This window comes from Diorhabda sublineata, chromosome 2 (assembly GCF_026230105.1).
Source record: "Diorhabda sublineata isolate icDioSubl1.1 chromosome 2, icDioSubl1.1, whole genome shotgun sequence".
In the NCBI taxonomy this organism is placed as follows: Eukaryota; Metazoa; Arthropoda; class Insecta; order Coleoptera; family Chrysomelidae; genus Diorhabda; species Diorhabda sublineata.
In genome coordinates, this window is record NC_079475.1 from 17,560,378 (window position 1) to 17,577,195 (window position 16,818).

At 31.2% G+C, this 16,818-nt stretch overlaps 2 protein-coding genes across 2 annotated transcripts in view; one reads left to right on the plus strand and one right to left on the minus strand.

Annotated features, from left to right (window-relative positions):
• LOC130440791 (8-oxo-dGDP phosphatase NUDT18) overlaps positions 1-121 on the minus strand; it is a 30,039-nt gene extending 29,918 nt beyond the window's left edge. The window contains exon 1 of the mRNA XM_056774123.1: positions 6-121. The gene's annotated coding sequence lies outside the window, so the exon portion shown is untranslated. The remainder of the gene's footprint in view (positions 1-5) is intronic.
• LOC130440788 (uncharacterized) lies at positions 14-15,878 on the plus strand. Its single transcript, XM_056774117.1, has 8 exons — positions 14-465; positions 953-1,241; positions 2,574-2,965; positions 4,708-4,830; positions 6,133-6,441; positions 6,492-7,057; positions 10,107-11,492; positions 13,922-15,878. Exons 1-8 carry the CDS (start codon positions 351-353, stop codon positions 14,183-14,185), a joined length of 3,444 nt encoding a protein of 1,147 aa, XP_056630095.1. The 5' UTR covers positions 14-350; the 3' UTR covers positions 14,186-15,878.
• The last annotated feature ends 940 nt before the right edge of the window (positions 15,879-16,818 follow it).

Consider the following 16,818-nt stretch of genomic DNA (forward strand, 5'->3'; position numbering starts at 1 on the left):
CTTACTTAACATTGTATTCGATCGAATCACGATAGATGTAGGTTATTCCTAGTCTATCACATACTGAAATGAAATAAAAAATAAGACCTTCATCAACGAATACTACTTAAACGTCATTGTCACGATTGACATTAGCAACTGTTAAATAAAACGTATTTTATGCATAGTATTAAATTGAGTTTATTTTCAAAGATATTTTATGTTGCTTTATTCATTTTAGCAATTAACGCGTATTTTAATTGAGAAAACCATTTAAAATTTGAAGAAATTATAGTATTATCTGGAGTTGATATAATTGGGCAGACCGGTCACATGAAAAAGACTTTATACTAATGAGATAACCCAAAAAAATGGCAAACTGTCTTCCTTTTTCTAAAAATCAAAATATGACTTGTGAAGATGGTACAGTAACTTGGACAAATGAATTGGTTAATGAAAATCAATTAGAGTTTTCAAATACTGAAGGTATTTGTTTTATCAAGCAGTTTTGTGTCTTCTGAAGGCAATAAACCACCATTCTTTCCTTTATCAATCTCTTCACTCACAATTTTACAATAGTAATAATTTATTAATTCCACGGTTTTATCATAAGTGATAATAAGTAGTATAATTTATCATTATAAATATATCTGGTAGGATAGTTAAGGAAATTCCTTCTAAGAAATACTACATTGGTATTTCTTAAATATTAATTAAGTACATATATTTTTTATGTAACACCAATTTCAAAATTTATTAATATACTTATAATTAATATTGTTTCAATGCATTCATGCTATTAATTTTAAGCTTTTGTGCAATTCACAATCAATATTTATAATAATATCGTGATTACTTAAAAAGGTGTGGTATTCTTAAACTAATTGGTTGATAATATTAATGTTGAATCAATGTGTCTGCTTTCCATAAAAAATCAAATTAAGAACCTCTAATGTCTTATAAATTGTTTCAGTTAGCCTGAATGAAACATATGCCACTACAAGAGATGATGATGAAACACAGTACTTATCAGTTCTGCATTCTACTGATGACACTTTAGAAGATATCAACAATTTAACATTGGATAATGAGAAATTGATTGTTAATCATGATGTTGCTTCAAATATTGAGAATGACAATTTAGATTCAGCTGAAACTGAGCAAGTAGTCATTTTTAATGTTGGAGAATCACAAGAAGTGTATGGCATACAAATATCACATGATGAAGAAGGGAACACACACAGATATCAATTTCAATTCAGGTAAGCTGTCTCAAATGAAAATGGGTTCGTTGAATTATATGTTACTAGTCTTGAGCTGCCTCCTTCCCATGGCATAACATACATGCCAAGTGACAGAAAAATTAAATATTGTTATTTAGCTGCCTAATCATTTATCATGAATGAATTCTATGAAATTAACACATGATTTAAAATAATAATATAGCTTTCCACATCACCACTGAGGTTCTGTGTCATATGATGCATTCCTATTATTTTACATAGCTTGTTTTACCAAAGATACAACCTACTGTAAGAAGTTGTATCATATGGTTCACTTTTACATTGATAACCCTTGCTACGATGTAATGTTCGTTATGAAACTGTTGACCTTCACTGAAAAGATGCATTATCTTTAACTACTTAGGATTGCAGGTGAATGTTATGAATAAATCTGGCCATCCATAATGTCATACATCATTGCATCCTGAGTTCACTAATGCATATAACTGGGGCCTCTAGTAAAAGGCAACACAACCATTTTTGCGATTGTTGATAATTGTTGCAAATATAATTAAGTTCTTTCAACCTCAATTTTTGGGTAAATGTCAACTAAAATTTGATTTAAAAGATTGGAAGATTGCAATAAATAGCGCATTTCACTCTCATGCTCCATAACCCTAAAGTTGTAAAATTCTGAAGCAGCTGTCTTATTGATTTGAAGAAAAGGCTTCTGGTTAGGTTCCAATATCAAACTATTTTGTCATATTCCTTGAACTATAAAAATTGGCATAAAATTTCCTTCTCTTACCTCTTTGACTCCAAAAGATGTCATTTGGGAACATCCATTATTCTTATGGGGATTTGTCAAAAAATGTTCTGACAGTAGAGTCATTATGTTGTGTAAAGGCTCAGGATAGGGCTCAAGCTTAGAAAGCTAGACTTCACCACTACTACAGCACATTCTTTGGAGTCTCATTTTTCCATTTCAGAGCACGACATCTTTGGCAAGGAGAACAAGGACCAAGATTGACAATTTTATCATTCAAAGCAATTATTTTACTATTGAACTTAAAGCCCAACATATACATAGAAGTCTAGGGCAATAATTTAGATTTTCAGCTTTACTCAGTTGTTTAGTTCAGACTGTGCTAGAAAATCGTTTTCTTCCACTTTTTGTGTCAAAAGTTAATTCAGATAGAGATATTATTTGTAACTGGGTGAAATTTCATGAAATCCCTTCTTAACTGATCTCTTCTCAATGAAAGGAATGTTCCTATCAAATTTTAAGTCTTTATGCCTTTTGGCTCCAGAGATATTATGATAAATTAATATATAGATGTGTGTAAACCTAATTATATGCATATTTTTCAGAAAAACAGAAAATGGACAATTAGAAGCAATGCCAGAGACCATTCAACTGTTAGCCAATGAAGAAGATACAACACATGAATTTACAGAGGACCAAGTATCAGGGGACACCTTTGAACATCCAGTTCTTTTGCAAGAAGCTTTTGAACAAACAAATGAAGACTCTCATCATCAGTTAATAATGTCTGAAGAGACAAATGATATTCTTGAAAATCAAGATAGTGTAGATGGTAACATATATAATGATGAAGAAGGGGATATACCTACAACTGATAATTCTATTATATACATTAAAAATGAAAACATGTGTGATGAAATGTCATATGAGGATGATGAAGAACTGAATGAAGATTATGAAAGTAATTCTAATGAAGAAATAATAGATATAAAACCAGGTAATTTTTAATGTTTCATTAACAATAATCATATATACATATATAATATTATCTGCTGCCTAAAAAAATTTGTTGTTCCCTGTAGTATTTGCATATTTTAACATTATTTCCTGAAGTAAACTTTTCATAGGTAGTTGAATAATTTCAATGAAACTCATTTCACAATCATTATGCTGTTATCTATAATCCTTTTTCATTTAAAATAATTGAAGAATATGTAGAAATATAATAAAAAGTTCTATTGTATTGCCAGTGGCGTAGCACATGTTCCCAGTGCCTTCTTGCAAACTATTACTTTTATGAAAACAAACTTTATATTTTTCCACAAACGAATCCATCCCTTACAACATAAAGAAGCAAGTTAGGTATGATAATATCAAAAAACATGACGTTTAACATTAAAACCTTTATTCAATAACGTAATTAAATTAATTACATTATAAGAGTAGCTTACAGCAAAATGAATGCCTAGAAATTATTCACTCATTTTTATTATTTCATCAAACGACATTGAGATGTTGTATTTAAAATTATTTAAAAAAAAGGAGTAGCTTGGATTTCACAAATAATATCATCAAGAACACTTTTTAATGCCAATTCTATCATTTCATTCTGAATTTGAGGGAAAATATGTTTAAATGTTATCATTTTACAAGGGACTTTTCAGATGTGGATTATAGCTCAATAGCAAATCAAAATTTCCAGAAGTGCTAATAATTCTCTACAGTGACCTCGTATAATTCCTTTGATAGTGTCATGCCATCTTTCTCTATTTAGTGGTTAACAAGGAAAAATGTTTGGGAACTTCTGATTTAATCACATAAATGGTGTTTTTTGCAGTACAAATGTAATATGAATGTTTGTACGACTATTTATTTGTTTTGATGTATACTGCAAAAAAGTGAGTAGGATTGCCAGCATTCAATCCGAATACTCTTTGGATACAGTAATATGAAAGTTTTGAAGGAACTTTTTGGTGTTCCTAATTTCCAGAAGCCACCACTAGGGTGCTCCTGTTTCAGATTCCTTCTTTTTCTGCACCTCAGAAATATTTTAGGTTAATAATCAACATAATAATAAAATAATACATTTTTGCTCCTTTTTAGGTAATTGCCTGTTCATTATATTTGATTTCTATGCTCCCAATAAACTAGACTACTATTACAACAATTATTTTTCGATACTACATCGAGTTTTTTCTCTATAATGTCAGCTTTGACTTGATAGTATGGGAGCTCAATGCTTTAATAACAAATCATTATAGATGATAGAGATGTATCTATCATTTTATTTACAATACAATAATTATTGTAATGTTTATGATAAGAAAATCGTAGACAATTTAATGTTCACACCTGTTCTGTTGTTGAACCTTAATTCATATTTTTGTTGTAATATTCAGCATTAGATAGTTTTTATCTAATTTTCTAGGTCTTTCTTGTCAATTGGTGGTATTAGTGGTTTGTTTCAATTGTCAAATACGTTTTGCTGCTACTAGATTGATATCAATAGTTCCCATATTTTTTAGTTTTTGATATCATACCTTGTTAAAAAATATCTGGTCTCCTACTTTCGTTGCTATTAGTTATTTTATAACGCTATGACCTTTTGATGTGTTGTTAACAATCTTATCAAAGAATAATTACGAAAAAATATTTTATTTAGGGAAAGCTTCATCCATTCAACCAACCACCATCTTAGCAAAATATATTTTCAATACTAATCATCAATTTCAATTCCAGGAGTCGAAATTGTAAAACATGAAGTATTACATAAACAAAATGAAGTGTTTGTCAGTGAAAATCAGGAAACACAATCAGAAAATAGTGAAGAACTAATTGTGAAGGAAGATTATGCATCAGAAGGTTTGTAAATTATTGGTAAATAGTGAGGGTTTTAACCCAATAATAAAGGGTGGGTAGAAATGCTAAAGTTACCCCAAAAGGTTTTATGAAGTTTCATTGCATTTTTATATTGTCAATCAAAATATAATGTAAACATAATTGTACCCTTTATAACCTTTGAGTTAATGTCACTTTTTACTTTGTATTGTTCTGAGTACATCAGCGTAAAATTGTTCGGGTGCGAAAAGCTTCTCTTTATTGAAAAGATGGAAGAACTACTTACTATAGATTTGAAGCCAAGAAATGTTAACACTTTAGCTCTTTTATAGCTTTATTTAAATGTATAATGTCTTTTAATAGGTCTTTGTTGTGAAAATAGTTAAGGATTTTACATGAACCCTTGGTTTCCTAATTATAATGTTGCGATTCACTCGCTGGGGTACAAGTTATAATCAAAAATATTGAATTTCTCAAAATAAAAAAAAATCGAGAAAATAAAAAATACTATGCTGTAGGGTTTTTCTCGATAAAAAATCCCCTATACTTTTTTTTGTAAAAGCTATAGTACAGTTGCATTATTATGTAAAGATCACGCACGTTTAAGTAGGGAATGGAATATTGAAACCATGCATTGTGCAGCTAGAAACCTAAACTATTCGATGGATGTGTTTATTTTTTTATTCGGCTAAATTATTGAATTCTTTTAAAAACAGGACCAGTATTTTGATTAGTGTATCTATAACTCTGCTTAAACTTGATAAATTTAAATTATTTTTTTTAATGTTGAGAAAATGATAAACTTTAAGAATATATAATTGTAAAATCAATCGCTCGAGAAATTTTTCAGTACAAATAATTTTTCGAAAACAACAAGAAAATAGCTGTTTTTCTCGTTGTGAGGCTCGATCTCTATCATCACTCTATTATAAAATTCGGGTCTACCATAACATATACAAGGGGGTTCAGAGAATAGAATGTAAGTATTGTACAGGTGTAATGAGCCCGAATGGTAGTATAGAATTTGGTTGGGTTAGGAATATGTTCCTCAGCTTGTAAAACTTGTGACCCTGATAATTGTAAAAATTTTCCCCAACTCTCAAATAAGTCAAGTGACAATGAATCTGAGAGGGAAATATTATATAATAATAAGAAATTTTAATATCTATTAATTTTTTTCCATATTGACTACAACTAATTCAGAAAAAAAATTTATTTGAAAATTTTTCCAAATTTTCAATTGTTTACTTAAAAACAGAAATATTTATATGAAATATAAAAAGGTCTAAGAATAAAAAAGTTAAAAAAACAACACTTTTTTTATAGCTGATTCTTATAGTACAGTTGGAACTGAAAATCAAGGTGAAGAAACCATAATATCTTATCAACATGTGGAACCAAATGTTGAAGAGTATTATGAAGATAGCACAGAGGCTCATTTGGAACACCACGCAGCCACTCACTTTTTAGTTGAAGAAAATAATTTAGATCAATTCAACTATAATATAGAATTACACCAAGAAGAAAAAGAAGAAAATAATAAAAATAGTGCAAATGTACTTATAGTAGAAAAAAGTCCTGGAACAAACGATTCTGAAAATGAAGATTTTGAGTTTGAAGGTCTTCCGGTAACAGGTAAATATATTTGATAAATTTTATGGAAATAATGCACTTAATTTTTCTAGCTGAAGGAGAAATAAGTGAGGATACATCATCGAGCATTTACCAGGAAACTGAAGTATTATATTCTGAACCTGAAATATCTTTACGAACTTTATCTCCAAAAGTTAAATCACCTTCAAATATTCTTAAACAGCCCACCAATATTAACAAGGTGGCTAATAGTAGTAAAAAAACAATCCTCTATTATATGTTACCTAGTACTGATCAAAAGGAAAATCTCAATTCCATAACTTTGAAAGCAACAAATCCTCGTAGTGTATTGAAGAATAACATAGATTTGCATAAAATCAACAATGAACGTATAAAAACAATGCAAAGGGAAAAATTAATGGAAAAGAGATATGCTCGAAGTAAGGAAGTAATACAAGCCAAAATGTTTAATAATTTCATAAATAAAACAACTATTCCTCACGCGCCAGTAAGACAGGGTAGATTACCTAGAAAACAAGAAATCAAACCTGTAGATACAAGAACAAATGAAGAAATTATAGTGCAAGAAGTAATGGTGTCTTCCAAAGGATTTGTAGAAAATCTTACAGATCGATTGAAAAATTTGGATAAATTGGAGGTAAACTTTCCTTCAAATTATTATTAAAAAATGTTTCTAGATCTGTGTGTGATATTCAGCTAAATTAATTTTTATGTCATCGTCACATGTAATAAAGTCCTTGAAACATACCCCAGGCCCTACTGTATCCCATGCTTCAGGACGTTAAAGAGAAATATCTTCCAACTTTTTCTTCGATTAATGACGAAGATACTAAAACAGTTTTTTTTGTAGTAGCAGTTCCGTTTCATCAAACTTTTTCAGTCAATCGCATTGGTTGTACGGGAATCTTTTTTTTTTCATATTTAGCAACATATTCCTAACAACTTCTTTCCGGTATAATGACTTCAAATTTTTGATGATGTCCTTATCCATCAGTTACAATTTTGATGTGGTGTTAGGAGATAAAAACTGCACTTTTATTGATTTCATTGATGGTCTTTGAGGATCTTCTTTCTTTAGTCATTTTCTTATTAATGTCCATGTGACCATTTTCCGAAGATTTCTGAAGTCATTCATGCTTTACTATTTGCTTCATATTTCAATGTAGGACAGAAACCAGCAGTAAAAAACGTTAAAACTTTGGAATTTTGTTAATCAACGTCGAAGGGTGCTTTTATTTTTTAGGGGTGAAAACTACAAAAAATTTAAAAATCTTCGATTTTAGCATGTATTTGAGTAAAATATAGTTTAAATGAATTATTCCTAGATGTGTCGATTTTCTCAAACAAGTTTATGATTAATCGGACTCATGCAACCCTTCCAAAAATCTCTACCCTCTGAGGGTAGTAATATTGAAAGCTTTTTTTAAATACGCTTATAATCTCGATTTTCATAAAAATTTGAATTCAAGCTCTACTGCCGAACCGGTTTTTTTTTTATTTTGGTGGGTGTAAACTATCCCTTACTGCAAAAAAAATTAAGTTTAAATGTATTATTCGTAAATCTGTTGACATTCTCAAACACCTTTATAATCAATCAGATTCATGGAACTCCTCCAAATCATCCCCTAATTATATGAAAAGTTAAATCTCAACGATTCTTTTGTAGTTAATAATTATTAAAAAGTTTATTTATATTGAATTTAGAATATTTCGTCAGTATTTTTAAGAAGTGTTGCTTTTAAATACGAGGTCTGGCTATTAAATAATGAGACTGTGACTAGAGGGCGCCCTAGACGGGTGGGGTAGAAAACGAGTAGTGCGTTGGGTATCTAAATATCTTGTCTATGCACGTCCCGCTTCCGTCACTATTATAGTATTTGTGTAGTAACGGTTTAAAACAAACGCGCCTTTTCCTCGTGCCAAAAACCATGTTTGACGAAAAACAGGAGCAACGTGTCAATCTCAAAGTTCTCGTTAAATTGAAAAAAACTCCTACTGAGTGCCATAAACTATTGCAAGAGGCCTATGGGAACAATTCTCTATCACGTGCGCGTGTTTATGAGTGGAGTAAGCGCTTTAGTGAGTGCTGAGAGAGCAAATCAAAATACAAGGCAATGTTGATCGTTTTTTTCGACATTAACGGTATCGTGGTCACTGAATGAGTTCCAGAGGGTGAGACTGTCAACCGGACTTACTATTTCTCAGTTTTGGCAACACGAATGAGTTCGTAAAAAACGACCCAAGTTGTGGAAGAACAACTCGTAGATTTTGCACCAGGATAACGCACCTGCTCATAACGTGCTGTGAAGCAGTATTTGGCTAATAAGCGCACTCCAGTGCTCGAACACCCGCCATACTCACCAGATTTGGTACCGTGTGACTTTTTTTGTTTCTCAAGATAAAATCTGCTTTGAAAGAGGCCCGATTTGAATCAATGGAAGCGAGAAAGTAAAAAACGGCAGAGCTCCTAAATGCCTTCACCAAAGAAGACTTCCAGCACTGCTTCGATCAGAGGAAAAAACTTATGGAAAGGTGTGTGGCGAGAGGAGGGGAGTATATTGAAGAGGAGCATTCAAATGTAGAACAATTTTTTTCGTAACCACTCACATTATTTAATAGCCAGACCTTGTATTGCAACCCATATGAAAAATATTTTTAAAATCAATAAAATTTTTTACTTAGAAAATAATATAAAAAACAATTTTGAATCAATTTCTTCACGTGGAGGTCAAAATTGATCTGAATTGTGTACTGTAAAACCCAACTAAGTCTAAATTTTAAAATCGCCAACAGAAAACCTGACGTCAGCTTTAAATTTCAATACCATATCATAGAATTGATAATCCAAATGTATGGTAATAATTTTATATTCGGTTATGGAGGAAAAATATGTACAGAAGCAGCTTTTAGGGACTCACTAATTACTTCGACTTATAAGGAATTAAAATTTCGACCAAAGGAAGTTTTGGTGCTTGAAGGAGAAGGGGAAGAAATATTTCTTCGAGTTTGGGAGGTTTTCGACTTATGGAGGCTCCACTGACAAATGGAAAGAAATAAACTTTATTCGTATTCATAATTTACTTATACCTGAATTATTTTCTCTACGTTCGGGAATAACATAAACAAATCATCTATATAAACTGTCGAATTAAGTTTGGAGTTAGATTCGATTCTTCAATTAAACCTGTTGTAATTTTGCAGTAATTACTAAACGAGATCATAGTTTTCTTCTATCCTAAAAATGTCAAGTCTATGTTTAGAGGAGGCCAATTAAGTACTGGGATTTCTACATGTGCTAAATACATGCTTTCGTACAGGATCGTGCTTAAGCATGAAATTATCTCCTGTAAACGACATAAACGGTCTAAATTGTCTCTTATTTATCTATGGACTGTCTTAGATCTCCTGTCTGTTATAACCAAATCCATCCGAGTTTACAATTAATTGTCACCTCACACCATCACCAATCCGGTTCCATAACTTTAGGAGAAAAATAATTTCAAAAGAAACATTCACCAGGTTTCTGGTACATTTTTTCACGTCCATTCGATTACTCTAGACAAAAAATTGCATATTAATCCAAATGTCTTCAGGTATTCATCGATTATTAATACGTTAAAGAATTGAATAATAAAAATTTCACAATTTGCTGAATAGTAAAACTGATTTAAAATGAATTTTTGCAGGTTACTAGTATTGTAGAGCTGAGTGATTCGGACGAGGAATATGATCCAAAAAATAGTATGAAAAAGAAAAAGAAACACAAAAAAATTATACTTACAAACGCAGGAAGCTCTGATTCTGATACAAGTGTTATTGAAATACATTCTGATGGAGAAACGACTGTTAAAGAAAAATCTCAGACGCCGAATCAGGGTAGATCTAAAAAAGATTCTGAAAGTTCTGAAGGAAGTCTGAAAAGATCCCGAGGAAAGACATCTAAAAGTGGAAGTTCAAATGAAGACTCCCCCCAGAAAAAGAGTCGTACTGAAGAATCTAGTGAAGTGGAAAGTGATATAGATAAGAGAGAAATAAATTGCCCGCATTGTTCAAAGACTTTTCCCAACCAGAATAGCCTTAGTACTCATATACAGCATCACAATTTAGAGAATAGTTTACGTAACAGTAAAAAAATCCCCGCCTTCGAGTATAAACACAAATGTGAAGACTGCAAACAGACATTTAAAAATTCTATTTTGCTTAAAAGACATATTTGTAATAGTAGTAACAAGTCCAGACCTACTTATAAATGTACAACTTGTCCAAAAACATTTAGAGACATAGCGATTTTTAATATTCACAAAAAATCTCATATCAAAGAAAATTTAATCAAATCAACGTCAAATGTTACTATATCACCAAAAAAATTCACATCTGTACCTTCTACAGCCACCTACAAATGTAAGGAATGTTCAAAAGTATGTTCTTCGCAAAATATATTAACAGTTCATGAAAAAAGTCATAAAAAATTCAATTGTATCCGTTGTAACACTTCGTTTCCTTCAAAGTTACTGTTGGATCTGCATGTAAGGATAAAATGTGTTAAAACTTCCTCGCCAAAAGATAGAAGACTTTCGTTTAAAATTAAGAGGTCATTTGTAAATTCACCATGCAGAACAGTAACAAGAGGTAGAAGCATCAATCCGGTAAAGCCACTAATTAGTGGTACTTTAAATAAGAAAAGTTCAATTCCCACTACCAGTTGTAGAAAAACCATTAATGTTATTCAGAAGAATGTTGAACCAAGTTCCAATATTAGTAAAGATGCTGGGTCAAGCAAAAATTTTAATACAGTAACAAAAAAGAATATTAATCTCAAACCAAACAATACCTTAAATTTGAGTAAAAACATTAATTTTGATCAAAGAAAGAGTTCAAAGACTTTGTCAAGGACGAGGACTGAAAAAATGAAATCTAGCTCCTTGTTATTAGAAACCAGTAATGTAGAAACGAAATTTAATCCAGGATTAGATAATAGCAGTATGATGAGAAGATTGGATGTTGAAGCTCAATGCGATTCTTGCTCTTTGATGTTCAATAGTCTGACAGCTTTGTTCAAACATAAAGTGAAGGTAAGTAATATAATATACACTCGCTGTCAAAATAATTGTCTCCATCAAGCAGAAGATGTTCTTCGTGTGCCGCGACTGTTATCGATCGGCTATCATTTTGACTAATATCGCTGTATTTACTGCTACGCGGAATAATTCAGTTGTTCATTTCCCGAACCATGATTAAAATATTTTAATTTGCGACTCTTTATAGTGTTAATTATTTCTAAAGCTTTGTTTATGCATTCAAGAACCTCAGTGCTTATTTGCAACTCTATCGACCCATCTTTAAAATACGACGATAAATCGACGTTTGAGTAGATTTTTTATGAGCGTCCTTACCCCCATGACATATAAAAGCACAGGAAAGACATAACATCCTGCCATCCTTATACGCAGATCAAGTTTAAGATCTGGCTGTTCGTATCTCCACGCTTATTATAGTTACGAGGTACGTTAATTCTTCTACTTCCACGTTATTGCCCATTATTTCTCTGCTTCATTTTGTTGTTTAGTTATGATCATATATTTATATACAGTCACGTAATTGGTATCCTAGTGTGTTTTAACACCCATTTTAAAACACTAATTTTAAACAAAAGATCAGAAAATTGTCGTATTATTTTTATTTATCTTTGTTTGAACAGTAATAAAAGTAGCAGATTACAAGAAAATATAAAATAAACTTGAACACTAACCACTATAGCAATTTTGACTTGAAAAAATGTATTAATATTAATGATCTGATCTGACAACAAAATAACAGAGAATCCAAGATGCATTCCAATTTGATACTGTAACAGTATTATTTAGTTACTGCATCCTGTAACAAAAAAATTACGAGAGCCATTTTTTTTTAAACCTCCGATCATTTGTTGACATTCAGGCGTCAGTCGACGTTGTGCTACAGCCACGTAAACGTATCCGCCATTATTGATGCTCCCGCCACGTGTGATTCGTTTTCTACAGGCTGAAGGCCGTAGTGCTGCAGAAATCCACCGGAGAATGAGTGGTGTGTATGGGGACAACTTCATGAGTGATGGTATTTCTGTATTTCTTTGGTTTCTCCTCTCATTAGCATTTTCGCCAAGTACTTTAGAAATTGTTTGTTACCTAGAAAAATCTTTCTAGTCATTTAGAAGATTCTTTCCTAACGATATTGTAAAATTTCTTCGTGAGAATTTATTATCAACACAGCACTTCAGGCATTAACTGTTGAAATGTCAAGCATTGCATAGTACACCGCAAGAGGCCATCTACGAGTTCTACACAAACAAGAATAAGTAGTGCATTTCTGATCAAGTGAGTCCACTCCTGATTTAGTTGAATTATATAGTTCGATTATCTCTGGTTTGCAGCTCTCAGCAATAGTCCTGCTATGATGCATGGAAGTGACTAAAATTACTTTTCTATTTTTTTTAGATATGAATGAAACTAGCGTTAGGCTTCTAGTAAATCCAAATTCTGATGATCTTTCCGTTCTGTTCCTATTTGGCAAAAACTGGTGGGGTATTTCACCCGGATTTTTCGACATAAGTCTGTGTTCAGTATAGGTTGTGCCAGTCTTAGGACGCTAAGGATAGGTACAGATAATTTGGTAGGGTTTTGTTGTTGTGAGTCTTTCCTACGTATACGAGGCACATAATCATATTTACGAGGTTTACTCTTGATATTCTGCCTCAAAAACATACTAGCATCTCATCTACTTGCATATTCACTGCAAGTGTAATTTGCTTAATAATTATTCATAAACATGTTGGAGATACTGCAGCCATCTTATCTCCATCATGTATACGCTGTTCCTTACACTTTTGTTAATCGAGACGAATTGCTAATAATAAAAAGAGAAATATTTTTCACGTTCCATCTGCTACAAATATCCTCACAGCATCTTCGTATACTCCTCATAACAACAGGAGATCAAAAAATGCTTTTAGTTTGATTTTATAGGTGGCGGTATTACCATAATTTACACTTAATTCAGTGATTTTAGCGTTGGTGTACTCTAATATTATTTTATGAATATTGTCAGAAAATTACGTTACGTTTACTTCAGCTTCGATTAGGTTAGGTTTACTTTTTAGGTTACGCTGTTTTAATTGACCGATATCTCGAAAAAAATGTATTTTTCTATGGAATATTCTCATATCATCAAAAGGAACTGTTTCTTGTTATTCATTTATCCTGTTCAAAAAAAAAACAAATAGAAAGATAACCAATTCATTTATTTCCAATTTCTGGGAAATCGATAATTGGATTCTGCGACCGTTAAAACACCAAATCAGTCTGTTGTTTGTTTTTTTTGGGGGGGGGGAGGTTCCTGTTGAGTATTACTATACAGTGTTATCTATATATCTATTTTTCTGCAGTGAATATAATATTTCAATATATTTGATATAAATAACACCACCTAAGCAGTGTCGACTGTAAAAGTAATTCATAATTTTTAGGTACATGGTCTGAGCACTCCGGACAAACGTGTTTTAGAAACAAAGAAAAAATTATTGCACAAACCACTCCATTTACATGGTGGTATTCCTCCCAATCAAACGTTGAAAAAAGCTTTCCAAGAAATAAGGAAAAAGTTGATTAGTGCAAATGTGGATTTTTCTGATAATATGGATAATTCGAATAAACCTCAATTATCCACAGAAGTAGAAAAAGACGAGTTACCTAAAATAATTATATCTGAATCCACTTCAACTGATCAGTAGTATTTATGAAATCAGAACATTTTTAAGACAGTTATAGTTATAATATTAATATTTTTATGAAATTTGCATAGTTGGTTGGTACTTTGTTATATAGTGTGGTCGTAAAATTTGGATTACTCTGATTAAATTTTTGTTTATGTGAAAATGTTGAAAGTTTCAACTTTTTACAATCATATAATTTTACTACTATAATTTTACAATAATATAATTTTCCTATCGTAATTACTCTGGTGTACATTTTACTTATATTTGGTCAATTTAAAAGTGTCTTTAACTTGTTCATTCCCAGATTTTTAAAGCACTATTTTCAATACATAATTCCTAGCTATGAAAATATACAAAAATGCTAATTAATTTTTTCATGTAATAGACAATGACTCTCAGCAAACTGCGAATATTGAATAAATTTTATTTACGTTATCTGTACCTAAATCCCTCAAATTTATATATGAAACTAAAAGATATATCGTCTCTTACAACATCTGCAATATAAATGTGGGTATACAATTTATCTACTTCTACGAGTTTAAAATAATTCATATTTCATCCAAATAATAATTAAAACGTTCTGGTTATTTCAGTTGAAAGATTTTGATTAAAGAGATCTAAATTCAAATATAAATATATAGAAAAAGTGAAAATTTCGATAGAAAAGAAAAAAGTTGTTACAAATGCAAAACACACGAGGACTTATATAATGTTTTTTTGTAACAAAAACGTTGAGTTAACAAAAGTATTTTTATGAGAAAAAAATTATGTTTTTAAAGTCCTACTAAGTTGGAATTTCTGAATCCGTTGGTAATATTCATACTAATTAAATTTTTATTTTTTTAATGCTGCCTCTATGTAACAATATTATCATCAATAAAATCATCATGTCTTGTAATCGTTTTCCCTTTATGCAACATGTCCTTTTTTTAACTGGTATCATCAGTCAATAAAACTAACTTAGTCAGACTAAACTAACAGCACTTATTCACTCAATTTCGACTAATTTCTTGGTTTGGTTCATAGTAGGTTTATCGATTAATTGGTTATTTTGATTGGATAGACTATTCCAAGTAAGATAACTTTGGTGTTCCCTTGTATGAAAGTTTCAGTATCTAAGCATTTCGAACAACCATGGAAATTGGGTATTTTGAAGCTATGGAATTTGTACAAATAATGTTTCCAGTTTGTCCATGGCAGGTTTCCATGGGTAGTTTTTGTACAAGAATCTTACTTGGAGTGCGCCTGAAATATTTATTACTGTTCAAACTTCAAAAAAATTGTTTTATAAAGATTAGAAGGAACTTTTTATTAAAAATTTAATACAAAGGAACTTGTTATATATAATCCGAATAAAACGAACGACTAATTAAAATATTTGTGAAAATTTATATTATTTAATAGCTGACTCTGGGATTTAAGTGCTATATCTCTATGCTTTTATTCCGAAATTGCATATATTGTACTTCTTATACAATAAAGTCCCGATTATCCTCTAAATAGAGTGGTGCTAATAAGCGATTTAGTGTAATTAAGAGAAGAAACGAATAAATTATTCACACAATAGGTCTTTTTGCCGTTATTTTTCACAAAATTGAAAATACTAAACTACAAAATTCAAATGCAAATGTGACTTTCTGTAGGACACGTGTACACAGTTCAGTTAAAAAAATAAAATTTACGTAATTATAAGAAACAAAAGAAATACAACAAGGGGGGTACTCGTACATTGTTTATTAACCGATGTGCGCTTGCGTTAGCTACAGGTGTTTTGTGCACGTGACTTTAACATTTTCAAATTGACTTTATTCCTGTTAAGTAAAAAGAGTCCAAAAGTTATCGGATATCTCGGAAATAAGTTTATATCAAGGATGGGAATGGAGCTGGGATTTATTTTTTTTTCTGTGAGGGGAAAAAGTTTGGCATTTTATTTCTGTTGTCAGGTAACAAAATGTCACTTTTTATGAAATTTTCCGCGGGAAAAAATGAGTAATTTTATATCAAAAGTACAATTATTATATGTGCATTGTATGAATGACACATTCCTCAAAATATTAGGAACAACAGTCGAATTTTCTTATATTGAATTTATATTTCTCTCTGCCATCACAACTCCCGTTGAGTTGGTCGCAAATCCGGTGTTATTTCAGCACTACCACATGTTCTAAACACTTTATTAGCTATTTCTGCCCTGTGTGCTACCAATTCATTGACATACCCTTCAGCGACTGTTGACTTCAACCGGCATGACCTGTGTATGAGTTAGCATTTTCAAGTTGAAGAAAATTAGCCAATATTTCGGAAACCTTATGAAACTGGTTTTTAACCGCAACCTGATTGATAGATTTTCCATTGTGATATGCATAAAACATGCAGCGATCCTTTGCACCTGCTGACCGAAGGGCTATGTAAAATTTAAAAGATTTTTCAGTAACTACAAATCTCCTGTTTACATTATTATTTGTTTTCTTAAGATTGACAATTAATAACGTTTCCGAGTCTTCAATATCATTTAATATCATCTGTCTGATTTCACAAATTCGACAAGCTCCTGCAACCCAAATACAACAAACTTTACCATGAAATAAACTTCATCGAGAGTATTATTTCAAAATTCACTAATTTGGGTAATTGTAAAAATCGCA